The sequence below is a fragment of the Macrobrachium rosenbergii genome, chromosome 15 (assembly GCF_040412425.1).
Source record: "Macrobrachium rosenbergii isolate ZJJX-2024 chromosome 15, ASM4041242v1, whole genome shotgun sequence".
Classification (NCBI taxonomy): Eukaryota; Metazoa; Arthropoda; class Malacostraca; order Decapoda; family Palaemonidae; genus Macrobrachium; species Macrobrachium rosenbergii.
Window position 1 is genome coordinate 44,717,621 of NC_089755.1, and position 26,456 is coordinate 44,744,076.

General features: G+C 35.2%; 1 protein-coding gene across 7 annotated transcripts in view; it reads left to right on the top strand.

Moving 5' to 3' along the window:
* Window positions 1-26,155, top strand: part of LOC136846618 (acyl-coenzyme A thioesterase 9, mitochondrial-like) — a 136,800-nt gene extending 110,645 nt beyond the window's left edge. Inside the window, exons 1-12 of one of the 7 annotated variants that reach the window (XM_067117511.1) lie at window positions 6,477-6,607; window positions 8,168-8,213; window positions 8,461-8,579; window positions 10,413-10,534; window positions 10,883-11,003; window positions 11,163-11,386; window positions 11,555-11,738; window positions 13,812-13,948; window positions 15,030-15,115; window positions 21,802-21,889; window positions 22,225-22,375; window positions 23,170-26,155. In XM_067117511.1, the coding sequence (XP_066973612.1) occupies window positions 8,179-8,213; window positions 8,461-8,579; window positions 10,413-10,534; window positions 10,883-11,003; window positions 11,163-11,386; window positions 11,555-11,738; window positions 13,812-13,948; window positions 15,030-15,115; window positions 21,802-21,889; window positions 22,225-22,375; window positions 23,170-23,270 (1,368 nt within the window). In that variant the 5' untranslated portion in view covers window positions 6,477-6,607; window positions 8,168-8,178 and the 3' untranslated portion in view covers window positions 23,271-26,155. The other 6 variants (XM_067117513.1, XM_067117517.1, XM_067117519.1 and 3 more) reach the window with 6 other exon arrangements.
* The last annotated feature ends 301 nt before the right edge of the window (window positions 26,156-26,456 follow it).

A 26,456-nucleotide genomic window follows, 5' to 3' on the forward strand; every position in this document is an offset into this window, starting at 1 on the left:
ATTGGTCTAAACCACCACCTAATAGGCCTACTTGCAGTACTTGAACTTAACAAAGAAAACATCTTTCACATCATTCTTTTTCGGTCGGTCACTTCTCGGTCTTCATCGTGAATCATTCCTCGCAAAATGGCAACTGAAACAAACAGGAATAATCAAGGGAAAAAAAAAAGGTGGTAAATGTCGAGTTTGAGGCCAGCCTCCAAACGAATGTTAATCGTGGAGAGTTAATTATCCATAGAGATGAGGTGAAAAGACGTTAGAAGAAGCAATTAACCCTCTGGCCATCCGTGAAGAACGCGCAATTTAAGGCTGGCCTTTAACTGTGTTCCCCTCGGCGTCGTCGATGGCTACTACTAATGCCGTGGTGATCAGGTCGTGACACTGGTGTTTACATGGAATGTTAAGTCGGATACCATTGATATAATTGCTCAGATCAAATGCCACGCCATTTATTAGAAAGTGTTCCACTAATATCTTTAATTCCATGCCTGCTATTTTTAAGCTGTTATGTCCTTGTTATATCTATTGCCAACTTATAGGCATAGACTTACGCCTTTGTTGCAGTTTTTGTTCAAGGAATTTTTTTTTATCATGAATGCACCTATTCTATGGGACCGTTTACAATACGAACTAGGCCATGACTAGATAGCATATTTTGTCATATGAAAATTTAAATTAGTCCCTGTTCTTCCTGCAAATTACAAAATGAGTGTAAATTATTAGGACTGTGTTGATAACTATCAATTAGTAAACAAGGTGGTTTAGAGATATCACTTAGGCCTATATCAATCGCTTTTGACATCAGATTTCCAGCATAGTGCGGTACGAAAGCCGATGAAGGCCACTTCCTCACAAACTCGTAGCTAATGTCTTAGGCTCATGATGTTTTGTTTACACATATTTGCGTAGTTATCTCTAAATCTTAACAAAGTTTCTAAATCCAAGAAAGACGAGAAGATTTCTTTAACCGCAACAGTCCCCTGCAGCAATGATTTAATTTACAAACAATTTGAAGCGAAGAGCAGCAGTAAGTTACGCGTACGATCCTTATTGAGAGAGAGAGAGAGAGAGAGAGAGAGAGAGAGAGAGAGAGAGAGAGAGAGAGAGAGAGAGAGAGTGTATTACAAATCTGATGAAAATGAGCCAAAATGTTTCCTTCCTCAGCCGTGAGTAATGCAGGATCAATCACTAACACCACCAAGAGAAAAAGGTATAGGCCTACTTTTAAGTAAGCAGTAATTCTGTGACAGTAAATTCTTTCAATAATGCTCAGAGCAAGTACAGTAAAATAGGTTACAAGTGACGAACGGGGTAGCGTAAATAATTCCAACCAACTGTGGTAAACCTTGCGTTGACGCATGCATGCCAATTATTGGTTTAAAAGGCATGCGTCAAGTGCATGTAGTACTTGCGCTATTGCGTGCCCAAAGCGCATGCTCAAAACAGCAAGAAAAATTATATCATCTGAACGCACCTTTGTCATGTTAAATCTCTATATGGTATTGAGCAAGTCTAGACTTAAATCAGTGGTTTATTTTCTTATATAAACAGGGATTCTGCTAATGTTATTTCGTTCTCAAAGTCAACCTTATTTTAACATTTTAAAAATCTTCAAAATCTACGTTAGCATTACAGACCTCATGACAGTAGTTCCTTATGGATGACATGCGAAGGCCTTTTCAAAGCACCCCTTCTTCTACAAACCCCTTATGATCATGTTGTAATGTTAAAAAAAATTCACTTTTGACTTAAGAAGGTTGGCGCATTTATTGTGTGAAGTAGAAGCTGCCAAGAATTAGTCAAGAACAGTATATGAAAAATTGGAAACTCTTTGAACTAGAGAATGAGATCATTAAATCTGTTTAGAAGCTAAGACCATTGAAAGTAGGCAATCGCTAGAACAAATCCCCTATTGCTTCATGACATAAAATTGTTGGAATAATGCTACCTAATGAACTCGCCTCGCAGCTTCCAGCCATTCGGGAGCGCCAAACCGAACGAATCATCTGGGAGCCTAGCCTACGCTTGTTGTGGTCTATCAGCTAACTCAGTGAAAGTAGTAGAAGTTAACCACCCATCATTACCGATAGACCGGAAACGAATCGTCTTCGGAAGAATACACCTTTCCAAGGGTGGCCCTTGCGACTGACCTTGGGTGACCTAGCGCCGAAAGAACTTGCAGAGCTGACCTACAGCTTAACTGAATATTGTTTCATCTTGGTTTGTTAGGAGCGACAAGGAAGTGGCGCCGTTCATTAGGCCTATTCCAGTGGCTTATTTTAGCTATTTCTTGTGATATGAGTTTTCTTGACGTCTTGTAGAAAACAAGTCAAGCAATCGTCGAATCTGTATTCAAAATTCACTAGATAAATAACTGAGGAAGTGTTTTACTGTAATGTTAAACTAAGAACAGACGGCTAGAATGTTTTTTCATGGGACAAAATTAAAATTTTTAGTTAGTGTCTTATGTGGACTTGAGTAAGGAATTGTGATGATATTCCTATTGCAGCGTGAATAAACGGCATTGGTAGTACTAAAAGCCTTTAAATTTTTCAAGTAAATGTTGCCAAATACATAATGGTAATTCAGTTAGCTTACAAAGGGTTCCTTAATGCATAGTGCGGAAATGTGAAGTTCCGAATTACGGGAATAACACACACACACACATATACTGGAAAGGAAAGCAGTGTCTTGAAGCACTCTGATCGGGGTACAAAATTCAGAATACGTAACAGTTTTGATAAAAAAAAATTTACACTTACCTCGAAGTAACAGAAAGCTGGAGTAGCAGTAGATGAGCTTTGTTGGTTTGTAATTGATGAGAAAAATTCAAGAATTATGATAGTAGTAGTAGTAGTAGTAGTAGTAGTAGTAGTAGTAGTAGTAGTAGTAATGGGAATCTGGCTTTGTGAATGTTCATTTGTGATCTATACACACACACACACACACAACACACTTATATATAAACACCACATCGTGCTTCTCAGTTATCAGCAGAAGGATTCACAGAAATACGCGTGATTAGAGAGACGAAATGTTTTTGTCGAAATATGTACAGAGCTTGAAGCCTTCGTCCATCCTACTGTGGACTTGATCACTGATCACAAAGACTTGTTTAATGGTCAAGTCCAAAGAAGGATGGACAAAACTTTTAAGCTCTGTATATATTTCGACAAATGCATTTCGTCTCTCGGGGAATTATAACTGATAAGCTCTTCGTTCTCGGCGGGATTCGAAGAACTTATCAGTTATAATTCCCAAGTCATCCCAACTGGATATTGAACAGCATTGTGGCTGAATATTTGTGAATATAAAGAACGTCACGTATATGACTCTATATATAATATATATATACATATATATATATATATATATATATATATATATATATATATATATATATATAATGTTCACAAATGAACATTCGCAGGGCCAAATCCCATACTACTACTACTACTACTACTACTACTACTACTACTACTACTACTACTACTACTACTACTACCACCATAATTCTTGAATTTTTCTCATCAATTGCAAACCAGCAAAGCTCATCTGCTGCTAATCCAGCTTTCTGTTACTTCGAAGTAAGTGTAAGGTTTTTTTTTATAAAAATTGTTACGCATTCTGAATTTTGTACCCCGATCAGAGTGCTTTAAGACATTGCTTTCCTTTCCAGTATGAAAATTTCTGAATACAATTGACACCCTTCGAGGACACAAAGCTTCCAACAGCTGTCATTGATTTTCGCAGCCTATTTTGAAAGTTTAGCACTCCAAGAATTATAAGTAACAATTATTCAGTGATCACCACCAGTAAGTGTTCCTTTCTTGAGTCATACGGCTACAAACAACTAAATCTCACGTCAACGCCAACCACAATTCTAATTGAGAAACAGAAAAAATGTAAACAGATAAATAAATATAATTTCATCAAATAAATCAACTTGACTGTAAACAGAAAGACCTACATTTTATTTAATATCTTGCTTTGTCATAACCTGATGAAATAATATAGTTGATAACTCGTTCCTATGCGCAACGAATGTCGTTATATTACGCTATGTTGCCTAAATATTATTGCTTTAATTGACGACTGCAGTACTTGTTTATAATCAGGTAACTTGGGGAAGTAGCCCGGCTAAGCTGGTTTACGCTGCATAGTAATTTGTCGAACTGTTATTAAAATCACAGTACGGCTGTAATCAATAATTTTCCAGTTGTCTGTCAATCAATAACCTCAAATAATTTGACAAACCGGATGCAAGCCACGAAATCTGGTTTCCGTAAGGCCACTTTTGGTTGGATGTTTAATAATCACGATGATAAGGCTACGGTTACTTCACTGTTTAGTACTACTTGACTCTTCTTCACTGTATTTTCTTCTCTGGTGCAGTTGACATGTCAACAACTCTTGACTGTGATGAAGTTTCTGCAATCTCTCGTACCGTTGACAATGTCAGACACCTTGCCAAGAGCGCAACAAACAAATAAGTATGTAAATTTCGCATCCAGTAACGAAATAAGTAAAATAAAAACAGCCCAAAAGACGGCACATATTTGTCTTCAATTATGCGATTAAACAAATGACGATCATTTGAAAGCCGTGTGACCGCTCTCTTCGAGTTACCCTTGAAGGTGGTGATTATACGTTTAGGTCTGCGAGGCCTAGACCGAGAAAGGCGATCATTGACAGGAATTAGTACCGAGACCACAAAGTCGCAGGGATCTCTCTCTCTCTCTCTCTCTCTCTCTCTCTCTCTCTCTCTCTCTCTGCTGTGTTCATGATAAATGCGATAATATACTTTAAAGAGGTAAGCGGCCGGCTGACATTGAAAATAAATGGGAGTCTGGAAATATTTAATGAAAAGTAACCGTGACGGCGTCTCTCATTTTACCTCTGGGTGGATTCTTCCCAACAATTATAAGGTCCTTAATCTTAACTTAGGTTAAAACACGTTCTTCCCTCCTCACCTCATTTAAGGTGTTCTCGGGTATATCAAGATCTACCACTAATGTATTACTTCAGATTTAGGTGCACTATACCCCTTTTAGAGTTAAACACTGATTAAAGTTTTCAAAAGCTATCTACGAGACCCTTGATCTTCCTTGTTACCCTTGACGAGTGTATGCCTACACGCACACGGCAAAAATATAAAGAAATAAAAATTTCCTAATGAGATGTCTTAGAAAAAATGAGATTAGTTGAGTCCTGTTAAGTATGGATGGGAGAAATAAAATAAAGTTTCTCTTGCATTGTTGACTTTAATCTTCTAGTTATCTTGCGCGCAGTTTGAGATTCCTTAGAGAAGTGTTTGGATGGTCCAGCCTCCATTTCTAGTAAAGTATTTGGGTGGAGTCCTGCGACATATGACATAAACAACCCCATGGACTCCCTCCGCTAACTTTATAGTAATGTCATCACACGGACTGTCCCTGGGACTGAAGTCCTATGATCCCTGCTTTCTTGTGAAGGGATTAACCCTTACCTCATCCAGAACCCATCTGCAAAAGCATTTGCACTTGCCAGTCAGACGTCAGAACCACATATTTCTCTAGAATTTGCAGATCAGATTCCCCATTTTCCATTGAAGCCTAATACATCTCATTCAGTGAAGCATCCCCTTATTAGTTTTCTGTAAAAGAAAACTATTGAGACGGCTTTGTCCGTCCCTCCGCACTTTTTCGGTCCGCCCTCAGATCTTAAAAACTACTGAGGCTAGAGGGCTGCAAATTGGTATGCTTATCATCCACACACCAATCATCAAACGTACCAAATTGCAGTCCTCTAGCCTCAGTAGTTTTTATTTTATTTGAGGTTAAAGTTAGCCATTATCGTGCGTCTGGCACCGCTGTAGGTGCCAACAATACAGGCCACCACCTGCCGTGGCTGAAAGTTTCATGGGTAGCCGCGGCTGAGAGTTTCATGGGCCACGGATGAGAGTTTCATGGGTCGTGGCTGAGAGTTTCAAACAGCATTATACACTGTACAGAAAACTCGATCGCGGCGAAGAAAATTCGGCGCATTTTTTACATGTTTTTTCTTATAAATGAACAAGGTCATGAATAGGAATCCACTTGGTGTGCCCGCCCTTGCCAAACACAACCCACATTTTCTCAAGGCCTATTGCCGTGAGGCAAGACATAAGGATATGGCGATTCCTACAGTGTCTGTGTCTTAACTGTCAACCATCAGAGACCTGCAATCCTCCTTAACTGCATGCCAGGCATGTAAAACTATTTGTTGGCTTCCTCAGGGGTACAAGAGTCAACTCCTCAAGGCTGATGCTAGTGTAACAGGCAATTGCAAAGGCATTTCTCTCCTTTGTCTCGGTTACTACGTTTTGCTTGTAAAATTGCAGGGAGTTAAAGAGGAGCTGATAGATAACATCTTACTATGCACAAATTTGTCTAAAGAAACAACTGAAAATAGGAAAGAAAATATCAAAATCATATGGGACTAGAGAAAATATATTTACAGGCAAAATAGAACGAATGAGTGAGCCGTTCCAAGGAAAAGCCCCACTATTACTACTACTAATATTGTTCCTCATTATTTCCAACGCCCTTTATTCCGCCTTTCGCGATTATTGCGTCAGCCAGATAGTGTAAGTCTGATATACATCTGTGTCATTTAATCCATATAACTTCAGTTGGCATTAAACCATACGTTGTGGAGGGCTTGACATTTACTCCGTAAGGACTCCTTGAAACACCTACGCTAACGTTAGTTACATGAGCTTTATATTTCCCTACTGTTTATCTCTACTTCATTCATTTCTGACCCATATTGTTGGTGTAAATCTCTTAATTTTGTGTTTTCCAAGTCAGTTATCTTATTGGGTGACCCCATGACCCCAATTGGACACAAAAGTGTTGAGAGTTGGTGTAGGTGAAACAGCTGTCCAAAAATAGGTACCGTAGTATCCTATGGTTCATTTTTATAATCAGTAACAAAACGAAAGCACAAAGATGTTACAAGGCCAGTTACAGTGGTGCGTTCCTAACCTCACTTCGAGTAGAATGTGGAACAGTGTGACAGGCCATATTTTTAGCATGAGTCCTCCAAACAAAAAATACTAGGCTATAGAATAAAAGTTGTTCAGATTATTCTTACCATTCTCATCACTAAAATAACCTAGATATCTTGGCTTCTGCAGTAGGCTTTTAATTTACTGCAGAAATACAAAAGCAGCAGCATTTATAAAAAGAAAAATAGGCTGTCATCTGTAAAAAAAAACTGGACAAAAAATTAGAAACACTAATGCCTGTCTACCAGTTTTAAAGTTCCGGTATTTATGCTTTGATACAGACGCGAATTGTGAAACCCACATCATCTACATAAAAGCAAAAATGTATTAAACCTGATAAAGAAGCTTGAACTTCAAAAGATGACAGATAAGTCCTGACATTCTATCTTTTGCAGACTGCAGAAGTCAGATGAAAGACTGAAGGGCTTAGAATCTGCACAGGAATAATAAAGTCCTCCCCAAATAAATCTGTACAAAACAAAAGTGGTTAACCACTTCTCTCTCTTCAGAGTAGATTAGTATCCATAGAGTGCAATTAAGATTCCGGCAATTAACTCTTTTCATCCAAAGAGATATTTTTATAAGTAATCGTCGACCATCATTCCCAAATATAACTAACAGTATTTTTTGAGCTACTGTAGCCTTCTGCTGCATTTTTTATACCATTTACTTTTCATTCATTCCATATGTTTTTGATAGTGTATCCGCTTGTTTTGTCCTGAAGGAGTTACCTTCCATGGTCTACTAGAGCTCCATGGTAGTCTGATAGACCATGGAAGGTAAATCCTTGAGGACGAAACAGCGGCTACCAAAAATAGGCTTTTCCTACGTCAGAACCTGTTTTTTCCACCCACCTAACTCTAGAACTTTACCTTACTCCTGTTTCCACCTCATATTTTATTAAACTTTACCTTACTCTTGTTTCTACCTCGCATTTTAGAATTTATTCTTTGGCCTAATCTTCTTAGAGCCTTGGAATTATGATTTTGGGACCTTGATTAACTATGGTACTTAATAATTATAATTATAATGAAAGCTATTTTAAAATCAGGTATTTTCCACAGCAGAAAACATACATATCCTAGCCTTTAAAATTCATATAAATTGCAGTAAAATATAGTGTTATGTTTTTTCCAGATTGAGGAGATATGTTACGTCTAACTCAGTTAGCTTCCAAGCTGAGGTAAGCAAGTCGACCATTTTTGTGGGTTATATGATTATTTCTTATGCAAAGAAACAAGTTGTTCTTTGATTAATGTAAATGATTTTAATTATAATCTGAATATGTATTCAGTTATTTATGTTTTTCTCTGGATCTCTTTAAATTGGGTAAAATTTTTTTAAACATTTATTTCATTGCTATTGTAAATTTATTGTTGTTATTGTTGAGACACATTTAATTAAATTTTGCTTTTTTTAATATTTTGTAGGTTAACAGCTTCAACATCCAGTTTTTCCTATGGTGAAGTAAATTATTCAAGAATATTGACCCAGTGGAGAGGATTGCATTTTGGAAATGATGACGCACCTGTTAAAACTGTGAGGGATGGTAAGTGAGTATTGAGATTACTTTCCGAGATGCAGTATGAATATTGTTTGCAGACAATTATGTCTGTATATGCCATCCACTATAAGAATCTGCTTGTAAGGAAGCTGGCTAGGAATCGGTGTTATCCTGTAAGTAGGCCAAGCCATGAGATTGGTGTTATTAGAAGGGTATAACTCCACTCAAACTTTATATATAGTCACTAGCTTCTTCTGTTCTTCAGGTCATGCTCACAAGCTTTGTTAATTTGCAGTGTTGGCTTATCCCCATCACCCACATCTAAGAATGTACTTCACTTTAGCTGATCATCAGAAGGCTTATAAACTCTTATGACCTTTGCATTGAATTTATGTTATTAACTGGAGTTGGCCTCCCAAGTGTCCTGCTCAAGAAATAAAAAATCACATACACAAGGACATGAAAGTCCGTAGGCCTGTTCTTTCTTCCAGAATGGGTAAAAAGTTTTTCTTATGAGATGACCAAAAATCATAGCTGATATAAAGGAGGGAAAGAGAGAAACAAGCTCAAAGAAATTGCTTATTAGTTACCAAAGTGAAAGTTTAATGAGTTCTGGAAAGTTAGTTTATTAGTTTTATAGGTGTAGTGTTGCTTGTTATTGTTTGGAAGACAAGTTTTTGCTACTTTCACCCTTTTATACATACTGATACTGACCAGTGGATAGCATTTTGTTTCTTTTACCCTCTATTCAAGTAATGCTGCTCTAAAGTGAAATATTGTGCTGTTCCTTTAATTTTTCTGTTTGCCATATTAAAAAAATTAGCAACGATTACCGTAGCCCTGGTTGAATCATTTCACCTGTCATTTCAAATGGAATTGTTAAGTGGTATTTGTCATCTACTGAAAATCTATATTTTGATGTGAATATAGAAAAAGGGAATGCACTGAAAACAAATGTGTTGTCACTGTTAAATATATATTGGTAATTATTTATTTGCTAATTACATCTTCATGTACATCTCCTATTAAGGTATTTTATTAAAGAATGGCATCATCCTTAGTGATCTATTACAAGTCAAGTTACACAGAACAGAGTACTGTGCTGCATAGCAACAATCATTCATTGCATTAGAGAAAGAGTAATTGAGTTATGGTACTGTTTCTTAACTTCCATATTTTATATAAAGTCTCCAGATGGGATTTAAAACCCCTGTACTTGTTACTTCTTGCTTATTATCTCTCTTGAAAAATCCCTTATGAGTTGTTCAGTTGTTCATTGCTATGATTTGACAAGCAAGATTATGTTAGGAATGTGCTCAGTTTCCGTATTGTCATGAAGATTCTTCATAGTATCTAGAATTCATTATTTTCAATAGGACATACCAGGATCATAGGGATTAGGTTTCTAGTGAAGCAGTAGGGTTTTTCACTTACAAAATAAGATTCAAGAGAATTTTACATATTCCATCTTAATGTACTGTTTTGTAGTTGTTTGCTGTTGGGATTTTGGTTGAATTTTTTAATAATGTTACTCTTGTTTCTTCAAACCTATAACTATTTTTCTATCCCGTAGGGGGGTAGTGCCATTAGTGCGCCTCATAGTGCACTGTAGACATATAAAGGCATTTACAGCATCCCTACAGCCCCTAGCTGCAGCCTCTTTCATTCCTTTTTCTGTACTTTCGTTCATGTTCTCTTTCTTCCACCTGACTTTCCACCCTCTCCAACAAGTGTTTCATAGTGCAGCTGCAAGGTATTCCTCCTGTTATGCCTTACAAACCTTCTTACTGTCAGTTTCCCTTTCAGCGCTGAATGACCTCATAGGTCCGAGCACTTGGCCTCTGGCCTAATTTCTATAATCTGTAATTATTTTTCTAGTTATAGAAAATCTGACGGAAAAAGTTGGTGCTACCAAAAGTTACACACAAGTAGTCGACCGTACAAGCCTGCTAGAACTCTTGCCTGCTTCACAAGATGAATTACCTCCTCGCAGTATGAAAGTATGTATGTCATTTTTGCTGTGATCAGCAATGTTATTACAGTAGATAGTACTGTGCCTGTACGTTTATTCAATAAGCATCTCCTAAAGTCCGAAGTACAAAGCAGATATCATTGAAATCATCATAAAATGAGGATCATAATGATGTACTTTTTAAACTAATTTGGATGCCATGAGATGCCAAAAAGCTAAAATTGTATGATAATGAAGGCAGTGCTTTCGTGAAAGGTAGGGAATGTTATGGGATTTGTGTAGATTCCATACAAATCTGACAGGTTTTCACTAGTAAAATTAGATGGTTCCATTTTAACATATTGGTATTTTCTAATAAGTGGCTCTCTATTTCAAGGATAGCTGGGATAGTGCCATCATTCCATTGGGTTCAGAAGAAAGACTGCGAGAAAAGTATGTAACATTTTTAGGTGGTGTAAGGGTTGGACGGCTTTTGGAGGACCTGGATGTTTTTGCTGGTAAGGTTGCTGAGCATAATGTATTCCAGTTCATGTACATGTTTTTATGGCTTTATTTGTCTTGTCTTTTGACATGCTTCTCCTGTTGGAGATGCTAAAGTTTATAAGCTTATCTGCTTTTGTATTGTTATGATTTTCCCATGTCTTTGAAAATTTCAGTGTGGCTGTGTTACAAACATGTCCTTAATCCCCGCCAAAAAGAAGATCTCCCTAGCCCCTATTGTATTGTTACGGCATTGGTAGATCGGATCGACTTTAACCAGGAGGTAACCTTAAGACCAGATAGGGATATTCGTCTGTCTGGTCATGTCTCTTGGGCTGGCCGTTCTTCCTTGGAGACTGTCATATCTGTTGAGCAGAATGATAATGGAGAATGGCACCAGGTACTGTTGCTTATGTCAAACTGTTTAAGTAGTTGTGACTTGAGGCTTTTTGGTAGAAAAGTGTGTTATGAGTCTGCGATAGGAAAGTATTTTATGAATTATATAGTTTTTTATAATGTTATGTATATTGGTCAGTGCAAACATTACATCTTCTGTTTGCCATAACAGGTTACTCGTGCTGTATTTGTTATGGTAGCTCGAGATCCACTTAATCAGGGATCAGCTATTGTCAATCCTCTGGTGCCAGAAACAGCAGAAGAAAGAAAACTTTACCAGGCTGGTGAAATTCATAAGCTTCACAGACAACAGGTTAAAGAAGAGAGTCTGTTTAGAGTCCCACCAAATGAGACAGGTAAGTTTTTCATTCTTTGTGTTACAGTTATCCAGACAAAAGCTGTTGAATGGCTAGGCGTGCAACAGCATGCAACCTGTTAGGGAGGATTGGGAATTCATTTTGATTTAGTTGCACCTAAGGTGAAATTATTCTGCTTGCTGTTACTAGTAGGTCTTCAGTTTTACTTGGAAAGGTTTTGAGATGTCACATAGATTAGGAAAATTGCAGGCCGTAACTTATCCATGCTTGGGTTTATTTTATTTTGGTTAAATCATGTATGTTACAGGTACAACTTGTGCAGAGGTTACAAACTGTATATGAAGAATTAATAGTCCTGTTCCATGAATCAGTACTTAAATCAATAACATGTGATGGTTAAAGGTAGTTAGCTTTGGCCTAGCATGCTAAATTATCCTGTGCTACTCTGGTTGAATCAGCATTGTCTTCATTTTATGACCACACAGTCCCATTTGCTCAGCTATAAATTGATTATTGTTTTGCAGTTCTCAGGGTGGAGTCTGTTTTTATTTCTTGTCAGAAAGAATACCTGGGCATCTGTATTCGCAGCTTTTGAAATAATTGTCACTTCTAAATGATAGAGGTTATTTGCAGACTTACTCATCAGTCTTAGAAAACCCATCCAGGAATTGCTATACTGTTGTACATGATTTCATATAACATCCCTTGGCTTGTAAGACCCCACCCCCCCTCCCTTTTCAGAAGGGAATATGGCATTAAGAAAAAATTTTTGAGTTTGCAAATAAATATTGGATGTTACCAAAATATATGGCTACAGTAAGACAGAAAAAACTAGGAAAGTAGGAAACTAGGACGCCAGGAAAAACCTTTTTGATAATAATTTTGCAGTAATTTACAAGAGGAAGCAAAAGCAGCTGAGGTGAAGCAGGAGATAATGTACTTTATTACACCCACCTGCATCTTTGCCTCTAATGGATAACTCTAATAATGAAAATTCATTTTTTACAAGGTCTGTGTGCCCCTACTAACAAACTTAAATCATAATTTTGTTGTCTAGAACTTATAAATATATATATTGTTTACAGTATTTGTTTAGCTCACTCTAATTATTGTATAACAAAGTTCATATATTTATATATTGTTTACAGTATTTCTGTGTAGCTCACTCTAATGATTGCATAACAAGAACATTGCTTTGGCCACTGACACTTCGTAACTTCTTGTAAGTCCTTGGTGGGTGTTTGGCAGTAGTTTGAGAAATATGATTAGCATCTTTGCAGTGTCTAGTCTTATTGTTATCAGAATGTCTTGTGAACTGATAATGTTACTTGGACATCTCGGTGAATAGTTTTGCATATGCACATAGCCTGCTAATGCTCTTGTCTCCCTTGGCAGTATAAATATCTCCACTTCGTCTATTGGTGTCATGGCTATAATGGTCATGGATGCCAGAATAAGAAAGAAGATACACTTTAGTTGCCATACCATAGCAGAGTAATTTAGAGAGTCTACTAATTTTCAGGCTTTCAACACCTTTACTATGTTTATATGGATTATCAACTTTTGGTATACAAGCTGTCTTGTATAACCACTTCTGAATATGCTTGTCATAGCTTTTAGATATTTATTAATCTCTTGGCTGGGTTATTCTTCCTAGCAACATGTAAGGATATCCCAGTTTTAATTAACCTTTTTGGTATGCGTAGGAACACACCTTAAATTCAAGAATAATGTTAGATGCCTCTTACTTAAAAAATTACATTTTTCATGGAGGCTTTACTCCTGGATACAAATAGTATTCAGCTAAGAGTACAGGAATGGCTTGCTGTAAGCTTGCCACCCTCACTCTCTGGAATTCTTATGTTAATCTATCATCATTAGATGTAAATTTTGAGTGGTCTTACGCCTTATGTATCTTTGGTGTGTAAAGTTCATATCAAATATCAATTTAAAATTTTATAAATTTACTCTGTGAGACGGCACTAAGGTGCTTGTTTGCAAGATTAAATTTGCTCTAGGCTTTTAACAACTCTTATATAACAATTAGCTGGGTGTATAGTAATTAGAAGCACTGGGTATGTAATGAGATGATGATGTTTTTATTGTTTTCAGAGAAAACCATGATCTATGACTTGTTCATGTCTATGGCCAATCCTAAAGAGCTGTCATTTGCAATCAAGAACAGACCAGCAAATTCTGTTTGGATGGAAAACACCAAATTGAAAAATCTGATTATTTGTCATCCAGAGGTAAGTTTTCATGGAAAAATTGCTTTTGCATTATTTCATGTACATTGTTATGCCTATAAATTGGAGTTGCAATTCCAAAAGTAAACTTTGAATTGATATTCAGATTTTTTTGTCAGTTTGTCTTTTAACTAAGAGGAGTAGTATTCTCTAGAGTGAGGAGCATATTTATAAAAGCATGACCCTTGAAATATATTTTGAATAGCACACTTTGGCCAAGCTCAAGCTCTCTTTTATGCTTTCTAGTTTTGCTAGTAAACTTTTACCGATCTCAAACCTCATTTACATTTTATTTTTTCCGGCACACCTAAGGTTTAGCTCAGACTCTCTTGTAAACCAGACTACCATGTCAAATTTCAAAGATCTCTCAGGGTTTACCTAAAGGATCTGCTCTTCAGCAAGGAATAAGAATTGCAGCAGGGGACAGTTCAAGTAGAGTAGCAAAATGGGAATGGACCAGTAAGAGAGACTGAATAAATTAAAGACTCCAAGTTATGTACCTGGAAACAGATGGAATGCTGTAATGAATCTTTAGCATTACCAGTAGTAAACTGCAGAAACCAAACTGTAGCCCAGTACAGGAGAATTAAACAGTTTTATCTTCCTACAGTTTTCTTATCTAATTGAAGAACAGTCTTCACAATGATAATACAGTACTAACAGTGATTGCTACTCCCTTTATGTTATTGGACAGTTGAGCACCTGAGGTAAATGACTTTTGAGATCCCACTTTTTATCATAAATTTACTTGAACTCTTTAGTTATGTCAATTCTCTTTGTGACCCATTTACTGTACAGTACAGGAAGTATTCCATAGGATTTTATACTTAATTCCTGTAGATGTAAGCTGTATTAGATTTTTGATTTGGTGAAACTTTTGGATAGTTGTTTAATTTGTAATTATACATAGATTTTCAAGTTTCATAGTATTGCATGAATTTTTAGATTTGAGTCAGAACGTGTACCCATTTTAAATGTTTTGATTTTTTAGTTTGACATTGAAAAGATGCCATTTACCTTGAAGAGATATTTCTTCAATTATATTTTCCTTCATTTTATATGCTTTAAACTTGCTTCCCTACAGCACAGGAACCGCTTCAAGAAAGTCTTTGGAGGATTTATCATGCGACAAGCATTTGAATTAGGCTGGGCAGGTGCATTTACGTATAGGTTAGTAGAGGCACAATCATGCCAACAGTGCTTATGGAAAGAAATCCAAAATGATGGTTCAGCTTAGGGATGACGCTAGATGTATTTTTGATTGGTAGAAATGGTTGATAGAGTCTCTATGCATTTTTCTGGCAATTAGGTTACTTTTTAAAAATTTTGGAACTTTACAAACACATTGCTATCCATTGGATCTCAAAGAGGCAGAGGATACATACTGTAAATCGTAATAGAAATTTGTCTCCCTTAGCTCAGTTACTGAACGTCATCATCATCAAAGACATTTTGGCCACAACCCCTCTACCCCCTCCAGGTAGTTGTCAGTCTTCAAGATTTTTGGAGAATAAGGTCTTTGCTTTGGCTGCCAACCTGTATTTTCTTGACACAGGTTCTCATTTGTAATCTTTTTGGTTTGTCGGCATTCTTCTTCAGCCATCCCCTTGAGAAGATGGTTCCTAGATGGAAATGTGATGTTTCTGCTGGAGGAAGTGCTGTTGTGGAAGTTACGCGAGTGTCATCAGAGTTTCTGTCAGCTCTTCCTTATTCCAGGATTGTCAGGAAGAGGGAACCTGATCTTCAGCTTCTCCAACCCAACATTTCTTTGTCTGGTCTTTTTCATTTGGAAACTGTGGTGTCCATACAGTTTTCCATATGTAAAGATTCCTTATACTTTTGTCAGTTGTCAATCAGAGGGACAGGTTCCTCCACAGCTTCTTACCTCTGCAAGTTCCACTGGTCTTATGATGATCCTTGGGCCTGCTGTTTGAACCAAGTCAGATGTATTGCCATCCTCCCTGTCAGTTTTCGTGGATGTGCTTCAGAAGGATTGCTGACTTAGTTTTTTGCTGACGTAGCTTTTGTGGTTCAGGTTCCCCAGCAGGCCATGGACCTTAGTGGGTGGGCATTGCACATTTTGACTCTCTTCCAGTTCAGAAGATGCCTCTATTCTTCCAGCCAATATGATCCTGTGCAGTATACAATCCTGCCTCAGATTTACCACTGATGGGAAGACTCATCCTGGAATGAGGCACTATCTGAGAAGAGACCTCCTTTAAATGGACGTGACTTTGTTAGAGATTGATACTCTTTCACATAGCAATTGTTGCAAACTGGGAGAAGATCTGTAGACACTGTGGTATCACACAGCAGAATGGAGGGTTGAGGATGTGACCAAGAGAGGTGGGAGCATTTATATCTGAAGGATTCATGTTAGTTCAACTAGAATATTTCCTACAGCTTACAATTAATGTGGTTGTGGTGAACACACTACCATTATAAAATAACAGCTCTTCATTCAGCAATGGTGAATGCTTATCTAAACTGAAGACAGGTACTATGGACTGGTTTTGGTTTCACATTTTATGCTGGCCATTTTTTGGTAATAAAATTTTACTATGAATGGGAGCTGGATTCTTTTTAATAGTTGTTGGATGATTTTTTACAGGGATAATTGTTGTGCTGAATAATCCAGTTAGTGTATTTTGGGTACTTGAAGTATGGTGGTGTATTTCTTGCATTATTACATACATGAACATAGCTTTGTATTAAGTTTTCAGATAAGGTAATATTTCGTAGTTCTTAGACTTTCTTGGGAAATTAGTCAGTATTTTTAGTCATAATCTTTGAGCTGAACTATCATGTAGGAACAATTCGTAAGCATATGTTATATAGGTACTTTGTTATGTGGATCATTGGTTGTTTAATAAGCAGGCAGGTAGTGGTTAATCAAGATCTGTTCAGATCTAGCCTCCTTGCACCTTTGGGAACTTACAAATATTGTGCAAATTTTTGCTTCTTTTATACCTTGAGTACAATGCACTTCTGCTTGGTTTTCTTCATTGTGTATATTGACTCCCAATATTTCTTTGCTTTCATTGCAACTTGTTTTACTTGTTATGTTGTTATGCTTCATGAATTGTAAGAAAATACTAGCATTCTTTATTTTTCTTTTCCTTTCATAATTTTCCCATTAATTATGCACCTCTGATGTTTTATACCTTTTCTCTGTAATCTTATATTTTTTGGTATACACAGAGCATGTTTTATATTTGGATACATGCAGAGTACAGTATTTGGTAAGTTGTTCTCAACTAATAATCATTTACTTAACTTTTAAGTTTTTGCCACTTGATTGCTGTTGTTATTGAGCCAGTTATCTTACTGTGTAACCGCCTTATTTATATTTTCAGTAAATTTTTGTTGTTGCACTTTGACTTTTGCGAGTAGTTAACTCAAGAGAGTAATATTGTTGTTTTCTTTGCCTCTGCGGACTTATTATTTTCTTAGATAATTGTATTACCTTGTCAGTATGTCACCAGTTTCCCCAAATCATTCATTGCTTCAATCAAACCCCTTACTAATTCAGCAAATCTTTCATCACACTTCTTAAGAATTTTCTGTTCGGAAAGCCTTATTGAAGAAATGCTTATGTTCACAGCAAGAATTTAGTTCTTATCAAAGCAAAGGTTGTTCCAAGTTTTGATTGATTTTCTTGTACCTGTATTTCACCTGTTAGAATCTAAGTACTTATCTTTGTAATGGGAGCTTGTGTGCAAAGATGAATATTTTACTCTTAAATCAAATTGAAATTGGGTGTGCAGTGGGATAAGTATGCTCAATTTTGTCAACAATAAAGTACAAATTAGTGTTGGGTAATATTGTTAGTCACATGAACTGAATGCACAAGTACTATAATTTTCTGTTCAGTTTATGTCTGTACAATTAACTTCAGGGAGGAGGAAAATATGTTTCAGTTACCCCTTGTAATTTTTTCATCTTGCACATTTTAATTTTATTAAAAGTCATATGTAAAAGCCTGACCCTGATAGGTTTTACAGCCAACGTTTGATCAGTGGCCTTCAGTATTTTATTACTCATTTCCAGATTTTTAATTGAATCCGATATTTGACTATATTAGAAGGCGAAGTGCCTATATGATGAGTTAGTGTGTGAGGATACTGTTAACTCAGTTACTTTTTCCTAAGGGACTTTTTTATTAATTAATGCTCATGCTGTTGTCTTGCTTGAACATTAAATTTTGAAGCCATGCCCCAGGCAAAAAAAGGACATTGTTACTGTCTGTGTTTGCTGTGCTCAAATTTGACTTTTATTTATTTATTCATCCAGAACCTCTGTATGTCAAGTTGACATGGACTCCTTTCCTTTCACTTTCTTGTTTTAGTAACACACTTCTGTATCTCTCTTTCTTTCAGTCCAGCAATATCTTCAACAAAATATTTGGTGGATTCTTGATGAGGGAAGCATTTGAGTTTTCATGGGTTAATGCATCGCTTTTTAGGTCAGTAGTGAAGTAGGACTCGTATATTTATTGTAAAGGCTTCTTGTGGTGTCTTCTATTTGCTCTTGTGTCATATAGCTATCACCTGTGATTTAAAGAGATATTAGTCCACAAATGTAAATTTCATGTTCACAACATTCAAGCTGTTGATATTGTTGTTAGTTTCAAATAAATGGGATACAGTAATGCTGGTGAATGTTTCAGCTCTGATTATTACCTTGCGCTACAGTATTATTGTTAGCATGGTTTTTAAAAGTGAATAATATTGACTTGATTTGCTATAAAGTATTACCTGTCTTTTGTTCTTTTGTTTTCCGTCTTGTTTTACTTCTGGCTGTTACTTATTAATCCACTTACAGTGCTTTTAGGTATTTTAATGATTCTGCTTCTTCAGGTCGATAGCAAAGTGATGCAAAAGAGAATAAAAGAATCACTCTGCATATTCCCACAACTTATGTGGTACATAGTTGTTTGTTGCAGTATCTTGCGTAAGCACAAAAATCCAACTACTGTGTAACCACACACGTACAAGTTCATTACAGTTCACAACCTTTATTGTATATTTATTGTCACTGTTACTTTGCATCTTATTTACAAAATAATACAATGGATAAAATTGTAGAGGAGCAAATGATAAGAAAAAATCAAGAAATTTCAGTGGATTTAGAGTTACCCTTACTGTTGATTTCTCCTTTTTCATGCTTATTTTTTGCAGAAGCAGCAAGAGCAGATTATTTGACAACAAAATATCAAGAGTAATTATCTCATAAGTTGTGGGTCAACTGCATTTTTCGTTCTTCTTGAACACAGTCAGTGGCATGTTTGTAGAGCAAACATTAGACTTCTTCTATGTTGTAAGAAAGGCTTGAAAACCAAGGAATGTAATCAAAGGGGGAAGTAGAGTAGTTCAGAGGTTTTATGTGAATAAGTCTTGGGCAATAGTTTTCATTCTGATTATATTATAGTATTGAGAAGTGTTGTTGTTACCATTATTGTTAAAAATTAGTGTAATGGGACCTCTGAGTCACCTTTAAATTTCTTGAATAATAATTGAAATTATTTTTACATATGACAAAGTTATGTACCTGGAAACAGATGGGATTCTGTAATGAATCTTTAACATTACCAGTAGTAAACTGCAGAAACCAAACTGTAGCCCAGTACAGGAGAATTTGCCCCCTACCCCGACACCACACTTAAAAATTTTTATCTTCATACATGCTGATACCGTGGTAGATCAAAGGATCATAAATAGAGTATTCTTGTCTGTCTAAAGTATATAGTAGTCTGTGCAAACTGTATACAGTATTCTTTGCAAACTGTAAGAATTATGGCTCTGATACTTTTTGTCTCACAAAATAATGTAATAGACTTTCTGTACTGTTACTACACCACGTAAAGTTATTAAAAGTCAAATTAGTTTTAATAAAAAATTTACCTCAGTTTAGCAGATTATGTGGGGATGATTAATGTTGCTGTGAAATTCATTGTCATCATATTCTGGAGCATTTTGATTTTCCCTTGGATTACTATATGTATAGGTATTCCTAGTGGGAATGGAATTTACTGTTCACATGCAGTTTGCATGGACTACACCATTTCCTATCATGCTGTGATAAGTTGTGATTTTATTTTGTATTAGCTGGGAATGTTCTTCATATCAGGTGATCATAGATTTTGTCATTTGGACTCTAATTTAATATTAGTTTTTGTATGAGTAAACATCAGGCTTATGTAAGCCCTTTATATTTAATTATTTGTCTAATTTGAAAGTAGGCTTTAAATGCCATTCACAGGTGCATGAATCTCATATAGGAAAAAGTCCATAGTATACTTTTCATCTCTATTTTGTTCTTAATCATTTTATGTTTTATTTGAAAAATGCATGATTGTTTTGCATCTCTGCTTGAAAATTATAGTTTTTGCTATTGACAGCACTTCATAATTTATTACTAGAATAAGCTTTTTGCATTATTTGATTTATGAGTTGACTAGTATATGTTACCTCCCATGACAATGGGCAATAAACTCCTTATACCTTTTTGTCAGGCATTGCTGATTTTTTCCCTGCATCATTTTCATGTTCTCAAATGACTAACCATACTTGGAAGCTGCTATATAAATCATCTCAGGGATTTTAGTATGCTTTTTATGTGAATTAAGTTGTATTAGGTTTTTATCTGGTGTTTTGTGTGAAGGAAGCTTCTTAGTTGGTAAGAAGTTTGTATATTTTTACAGTTAAGAGTGAATTGCAATGCATGCCAAAGTATCATTTGCTGTTCTAGTTTGGGATTTGTTTCCATGACTTTGAGAAAATTTTCAAGCCCAGACTTTATATTCCAAGACCAGACCAATACAGCAATACAGGTATTTTCTTTTTTTTTTTTTTTGCTCTATGAATAGATCTTTGACGATCAAGATGCACATTGTTAGATTTTTTTGGGTTTGGTAACAATTCTAGGGTGTTCTTTGTTTTTAGATTTCACTTGGAAATTTTAGAAACACTCAGCTTGAAACACTGTACTTTGTAAATAGCAGCATAGTCAGGAAATGTACTTTGAGGTTGATAAAGCACAGGATACCTATAATGTCATGCAGAATTAAGTTGAAATGCACATGAAGTAAGTTTACATTGTGCCAGAATAATGAAGCACCCATATAGTATCAATAGAGGGTAAACTGTGCAAAAGAATTATAATGACTAGGATGGATAATAATGAGACAATCATCGCCAGAATGAGATAATGAAAGAGGAATATCAGGTAGGAGAAAACAAGACAACGTACAGTATACGGTAGATACATTTATCTCTATTGGAAATGGTAATTCAGAATGAATGAACTTTGCCTCACTTTTTTATGATAAAACATCACAGAACTATTTCCCGTTCTGAAATTCACATTAGATAGGTCAGTTGGCACTTCTAAAAATTTTCCAGATATAATACAGAAAAAGTTTGGTGTGTGATACTTTTAGTGGAAGCCTAGTTGATACTAAGAGTTATACAGTTTATTAGTTTAATGTATGCCTTTATTACTGCTAGAGCACTCTTTAAATACTGAATTACAAAGCAGAGCCATATGTTATATCTGATATTGTATATTTTATCATGGTATATTGGCAATTCACTTGTTAGAAGCCGTAAGCTGTTTAGATCATTTAGTACATTTGTAAGTGCTGGTTTGTATTTAGTTTGTTTTGTACCCTTAAGGTGTATTGCCAGCTCATAAAAGAAAATTTACTATGTTCCTTTTAAGCTTTGTCATCATCAAATAGCTGATAGTGTAGAGTGTTTCTAAAATTTTATTCATATTATGTTATAATTGACGAAATGTCAGTTCATTAGTTTTCAGAGAAAGATGTTTTCTGAGTATATGTTTCTCCCTTGTAGCAAACAAAGGCCGAGGATTTTACATATAGATGACATCATGTTTCGAAGGCCTGTAGAGATTGGCTCTCTCCTCTATCTAAGCTCCCAGGTGAGAATATGATATCAGATTTTCATTCATAAGTTTTCCAACAGATAAGTTTCGTGTTCACCACACTCCTTATAGCAAGATTTAATGATTCTGTTGGATGTTCTCATTATATCTCACGTGTTTGATGGGTTAAGATGCAGGAACCTCTTGAAGAAAAGTTTTTTATCTTGTATTATTGCTCATGTATGAAGTGGATCTTAATAACCTTCTTGATGGTTTTTTGGGGGTGTTTCACTATTTATTACAAACAGTTCTTTTACACCAAAATTTTTGTTTTAACCTGTATATCTTTGTATCCTATGATATTCTATTTTAAATTTGTTTGTACTTTACAGGTTGTGTACAGCCGTGAGAATCACATCCAAATCAGTACAAAAGCAAGTGTGATGGATCCAGCTACAGACATTATCCATCTTACAAACATATTCCACTTCACATTTCAAGTCGAGAAGCCAGTTCCCATGGCCATACCTCGCACTTATGATGGTAATATAGGAAAGCTTGATTTATTAGTAATGTTTGTTTATTATTTATACTGTAGTAGTAAGCTTTCCTGTAGCTGTAATAGTGGAAGTCATAGGTGTTTTTTCTTGGTCAATATTACTGTGGCTTTCTTACTGTATAATGCTGAATTTGATGATGATAATAAGAACACATAATTTAGGGTGAACTGTATACTCCTCTTGAAGAAACAGTGTTATGTATTTCATTAACTATAGTGAAAAATGCAGTTCACTGGATTGTTAGATGTATAAAAATATGGAGCTAGAAGACGAGAGGAAAGTTGTAACAGTTCTGTATACTAAGCTAAGTAAACTGGGTTGTAAAGGACTTTGCACTTTATACGTGGCTTTTCCTGAATTATTATTGCTTGGTTTTCCTCTCTCATGAATTGTTATTCAAGAAGTTATGATTAGTGGGGTTGCGACAAAACAAATGATGTTTTTGTTACACAAAACATGTTTTTCATACAAACTCATTAAACATAAAACAAATGGACTTCCCCCTTCCCTGCACTTTGGCTTTTGATCTTTTGGCAAACACAAAGTGGTAGCGGGGCAACCATCATACTCAGGACTGGGACCATGCTTTAGAGACCTCCCAGTCTTGAATGATACAAGTTGGTGTAACTGGGAATTATGTATATGGAAGCAAGGCAACATGTGGCTGATTGATTTGTTAAGTAAAGATAATTTTTTCTTCACTTTTCAGAGGCTTTAACATCAATTTTTTCTTCACTTTTCAGAGGCTTTAACATCAATTTTTTCTTCACTTTTCAGAGGCTTTGATGTTACTGGATGGTCGCAGACATTACCAGCTTGTTCGTGGGCTACGGAAGTTCTATGGCCAAGGGGAAATGCCTTCTGATACATTGATTTAAGAAACTTTTGAAGATATTGTACATAGGTAATTTGTTGATAATGTCATCTCCAAAGTTATATAACGAGATTTTATTCCCAGTGTTCAGCCCAAGTTTAAAATGGTAGGGGTACCTGGAACATAGTTTTTACCATACTGGGAACAATGTAGCAGGAAAATGGAAGTAAATGTGTAGTCTCTTCCTCATATACTGTGATGCACTTTACTGTTGTCAGATGCACTTCTCGATGTCTCTTGTGACCATTTTATTGTCAAAGTGAGCTACCAATGACCGTTAAGGAGAGGTAAATGGATAGGTGATATAAGGATTACAGGTGTTTTCAAGTTCATGATAGATGAAATAAATACCAAGAGTGAAGGTAATTGCATTTATGTTCTTTATGTATCAAAAAGGCAGTATATAAGAAGTGTTGCATCTTATTTTTGTAATTCATGACTTGCAGATTGTAATTAATGTATTTTTATACCATCATACCTATTCTCATTTTGTTTTTGTCCTTTCATAATCATAATGATGATAAATGTCAAGTAATTTTGTTATAAAAATGCAAATCATACCTTGTGATGATATTGAGCATGTTTTCATAATATTTATTGAAGCTGTATTTTCTACAAAACTTTAGCATGTGTTTTGATGATAATGTTTTGTAACATTTTGCTTTTAATTAGGAAGGTAGTAAAATTTCATAATTTTGGTGAAAAGAAATGTTTATTGAGAATATTTTATAGAAAACGTTTTGGTATGAAATCGTAATTTATGTATGTTAGTCTTCATCATACAGTTGATTCTAGAAACTGAGATATGATCTTAAGCTTATTTACTTTATATTTGATAAACTTTTGTAAATGAAAGTTGTTTTATACAAGTGCTAGATCTCACATTACTACCTTTATGAAGACTTCACCATTTTAAAAGTATTCTAATATGGTCAGGCGCTGGCTAACAATGTATTTGTGACACAGGAATAGAGTTAGGTTTTGTATTTGTTGCTGAATTATGGGTACTTGGTAAAATGAAAAAATTTTTTGAAGTTCTGTTGTGGTCATTGTTTTTATTGACTCTTTAAGTCACTCAGCTTTTGCTAGTCCTGTCTGTTGTAGAGGCAATATTTTACTTTGTACAGTATACTGCTTGGGAAGTTACAATTCATTCAGTACCATGGTACTCACCCTGGTTTCAGTTTAGAATAGAATACTCATATTGTATTGTGGTATGTTAAAATAAAAATAGAATATGGAACACAGGGTCAAGATAACACATTGGAACTGCTTAGCGTTATCTTTCAGAACATCAAAAGTGACTGTAGGGCTTGTGTTTGGATTTTGGGAGCATCATGAGTGATCCAAAGGGTAAAAGAATAAGTCCATGTTTTCTTTGCAGGTATTTTTATTTATTAGATCAAGAATCCAGCTTTAAAGCTAGTTTTTCACGGATCATAATCTGAAAATAATGTACGTTAGTTAAAAAATTTGCTATAAAGCTTTTTTTTTTTTCTGATGTATAATAGCTTCTCGTAAGTGATCCATTGGGTAAAAGATTTAAGTCTGTATTTTCTTTGCAGGTACTTTTATTTATTGGATCAAGAATCCAGTTTTAAAGTTACTTATATTCAGGGCTTATGATCTGAAAAGTAACATAGCTAAAAGATTTACTTTAAAGCTTTTTTTTTTTCCTTTGTATAGTAGCTTCTCAACTTATTAGATGATTTTGTAGGACTAACCTTCTATTATTAACAAACTATATTGAAGCCCATACCTAAATAGTTAAGATAACCCAGAGTAGACAGTAATTCCATGTAATTTTTTGCTTAAAACAAACATTACACCTGTCATTCCATTTAAGAGATTTATATGCATGATACATTTTGTCTGAATAGTAAAGAACATCATAATAACATACATGCTTAATAAAAAAAAAAGTATAAGTTGAGGGGTTGCTGTTTTCATTGTCAGTAAGCAGTGGAATATTCTTTTAACAGGTTTAATAGTTAGGTTGTTTACTGAGGATTCTGCTTGCTTTTGCTTGTCTTTTTGACTTTCAAAGGAACAAAAATTCTTCTAAGTAAAACAGGAACACTTGTTAAATTCATTATCTTTTTCTTTTGTGCATTGGTTGCTCATTTCAGGAACAAATGTTTCTGGTTAACATGGGGAACATATTGAATCAGTATTTTATTTTTAGTTGTATATCTATCTATTTTCCTGAAATAATTACTCTTGTTAATTTACTTGTGGATATTGGGGAAAATTTATATTTTGTTTTATTTATGCCGAATATATTTATGGTATGATTGAGATTAATATTGAATAACTAACAAAGAAAAATTTTTGTGTAGTGTTCAGGATTGTGTGATTACTAATGATTTTCATTTCTGTAATTATGACAATTTTGTTCCAAAGGATACCTCCTTATGTGTCACTAATGACTGATTTATCTCATAAATTTATTGATAGACTGCCCCCAACACATGACATTTTGTCCTTTCATTCTTGTAAGTATTAATACAGATATTTGTCTATGTATTACCATAAGTAGGTACATATGGTAAGGTGCTATTAAAATGTTTTGAAGTATGAAGTATGTACTGAAGTGATGAATTCTGCACATATGTAAAACATTGATTATGTAAATACTATGTGTTAAACTTCATGCATGAATGAAGGATCTCATATTTTAATCAGAGCTCTATAACTTAATGTTCATAATTATTCACATCCTTAATTCTGGAGCCCAAGCCAAATGTTTTATTATCCTATGTCATAGGTTGGGGACTGTAATATCAGGAGTGAATTGTATTTTAATATATTCTATGTATCTTTATGCAGTTTACTAAGTTTTTCATCTTTCATTATTGCAGGCATTTTGTAATAAAAAACAAGAATAGATATTGTAGAGTATTCATTATTAGTTACCTTCAGAATGTCATTTCATTAGAAGATTTAAAATTCTGCAGAAATTGTAGCAAGAGATCAATCATAGTCTTCATCGAACAGCACCCAAAATCATTCTTCAGTGAGGATGCAAAGCTAACAAGGCCAGATAAAGAGAACAATACATTCATTAGTTAGCAACAGTGTGAGAACCTCGAAAGCACCCAAATTTAGTTCTGAGTTGACAATTTCAAGCTCTTGGAAGTCCAGTGACCAAAATGGAAGGATCTCTCCACTAAATACAGCTTATAAGGAC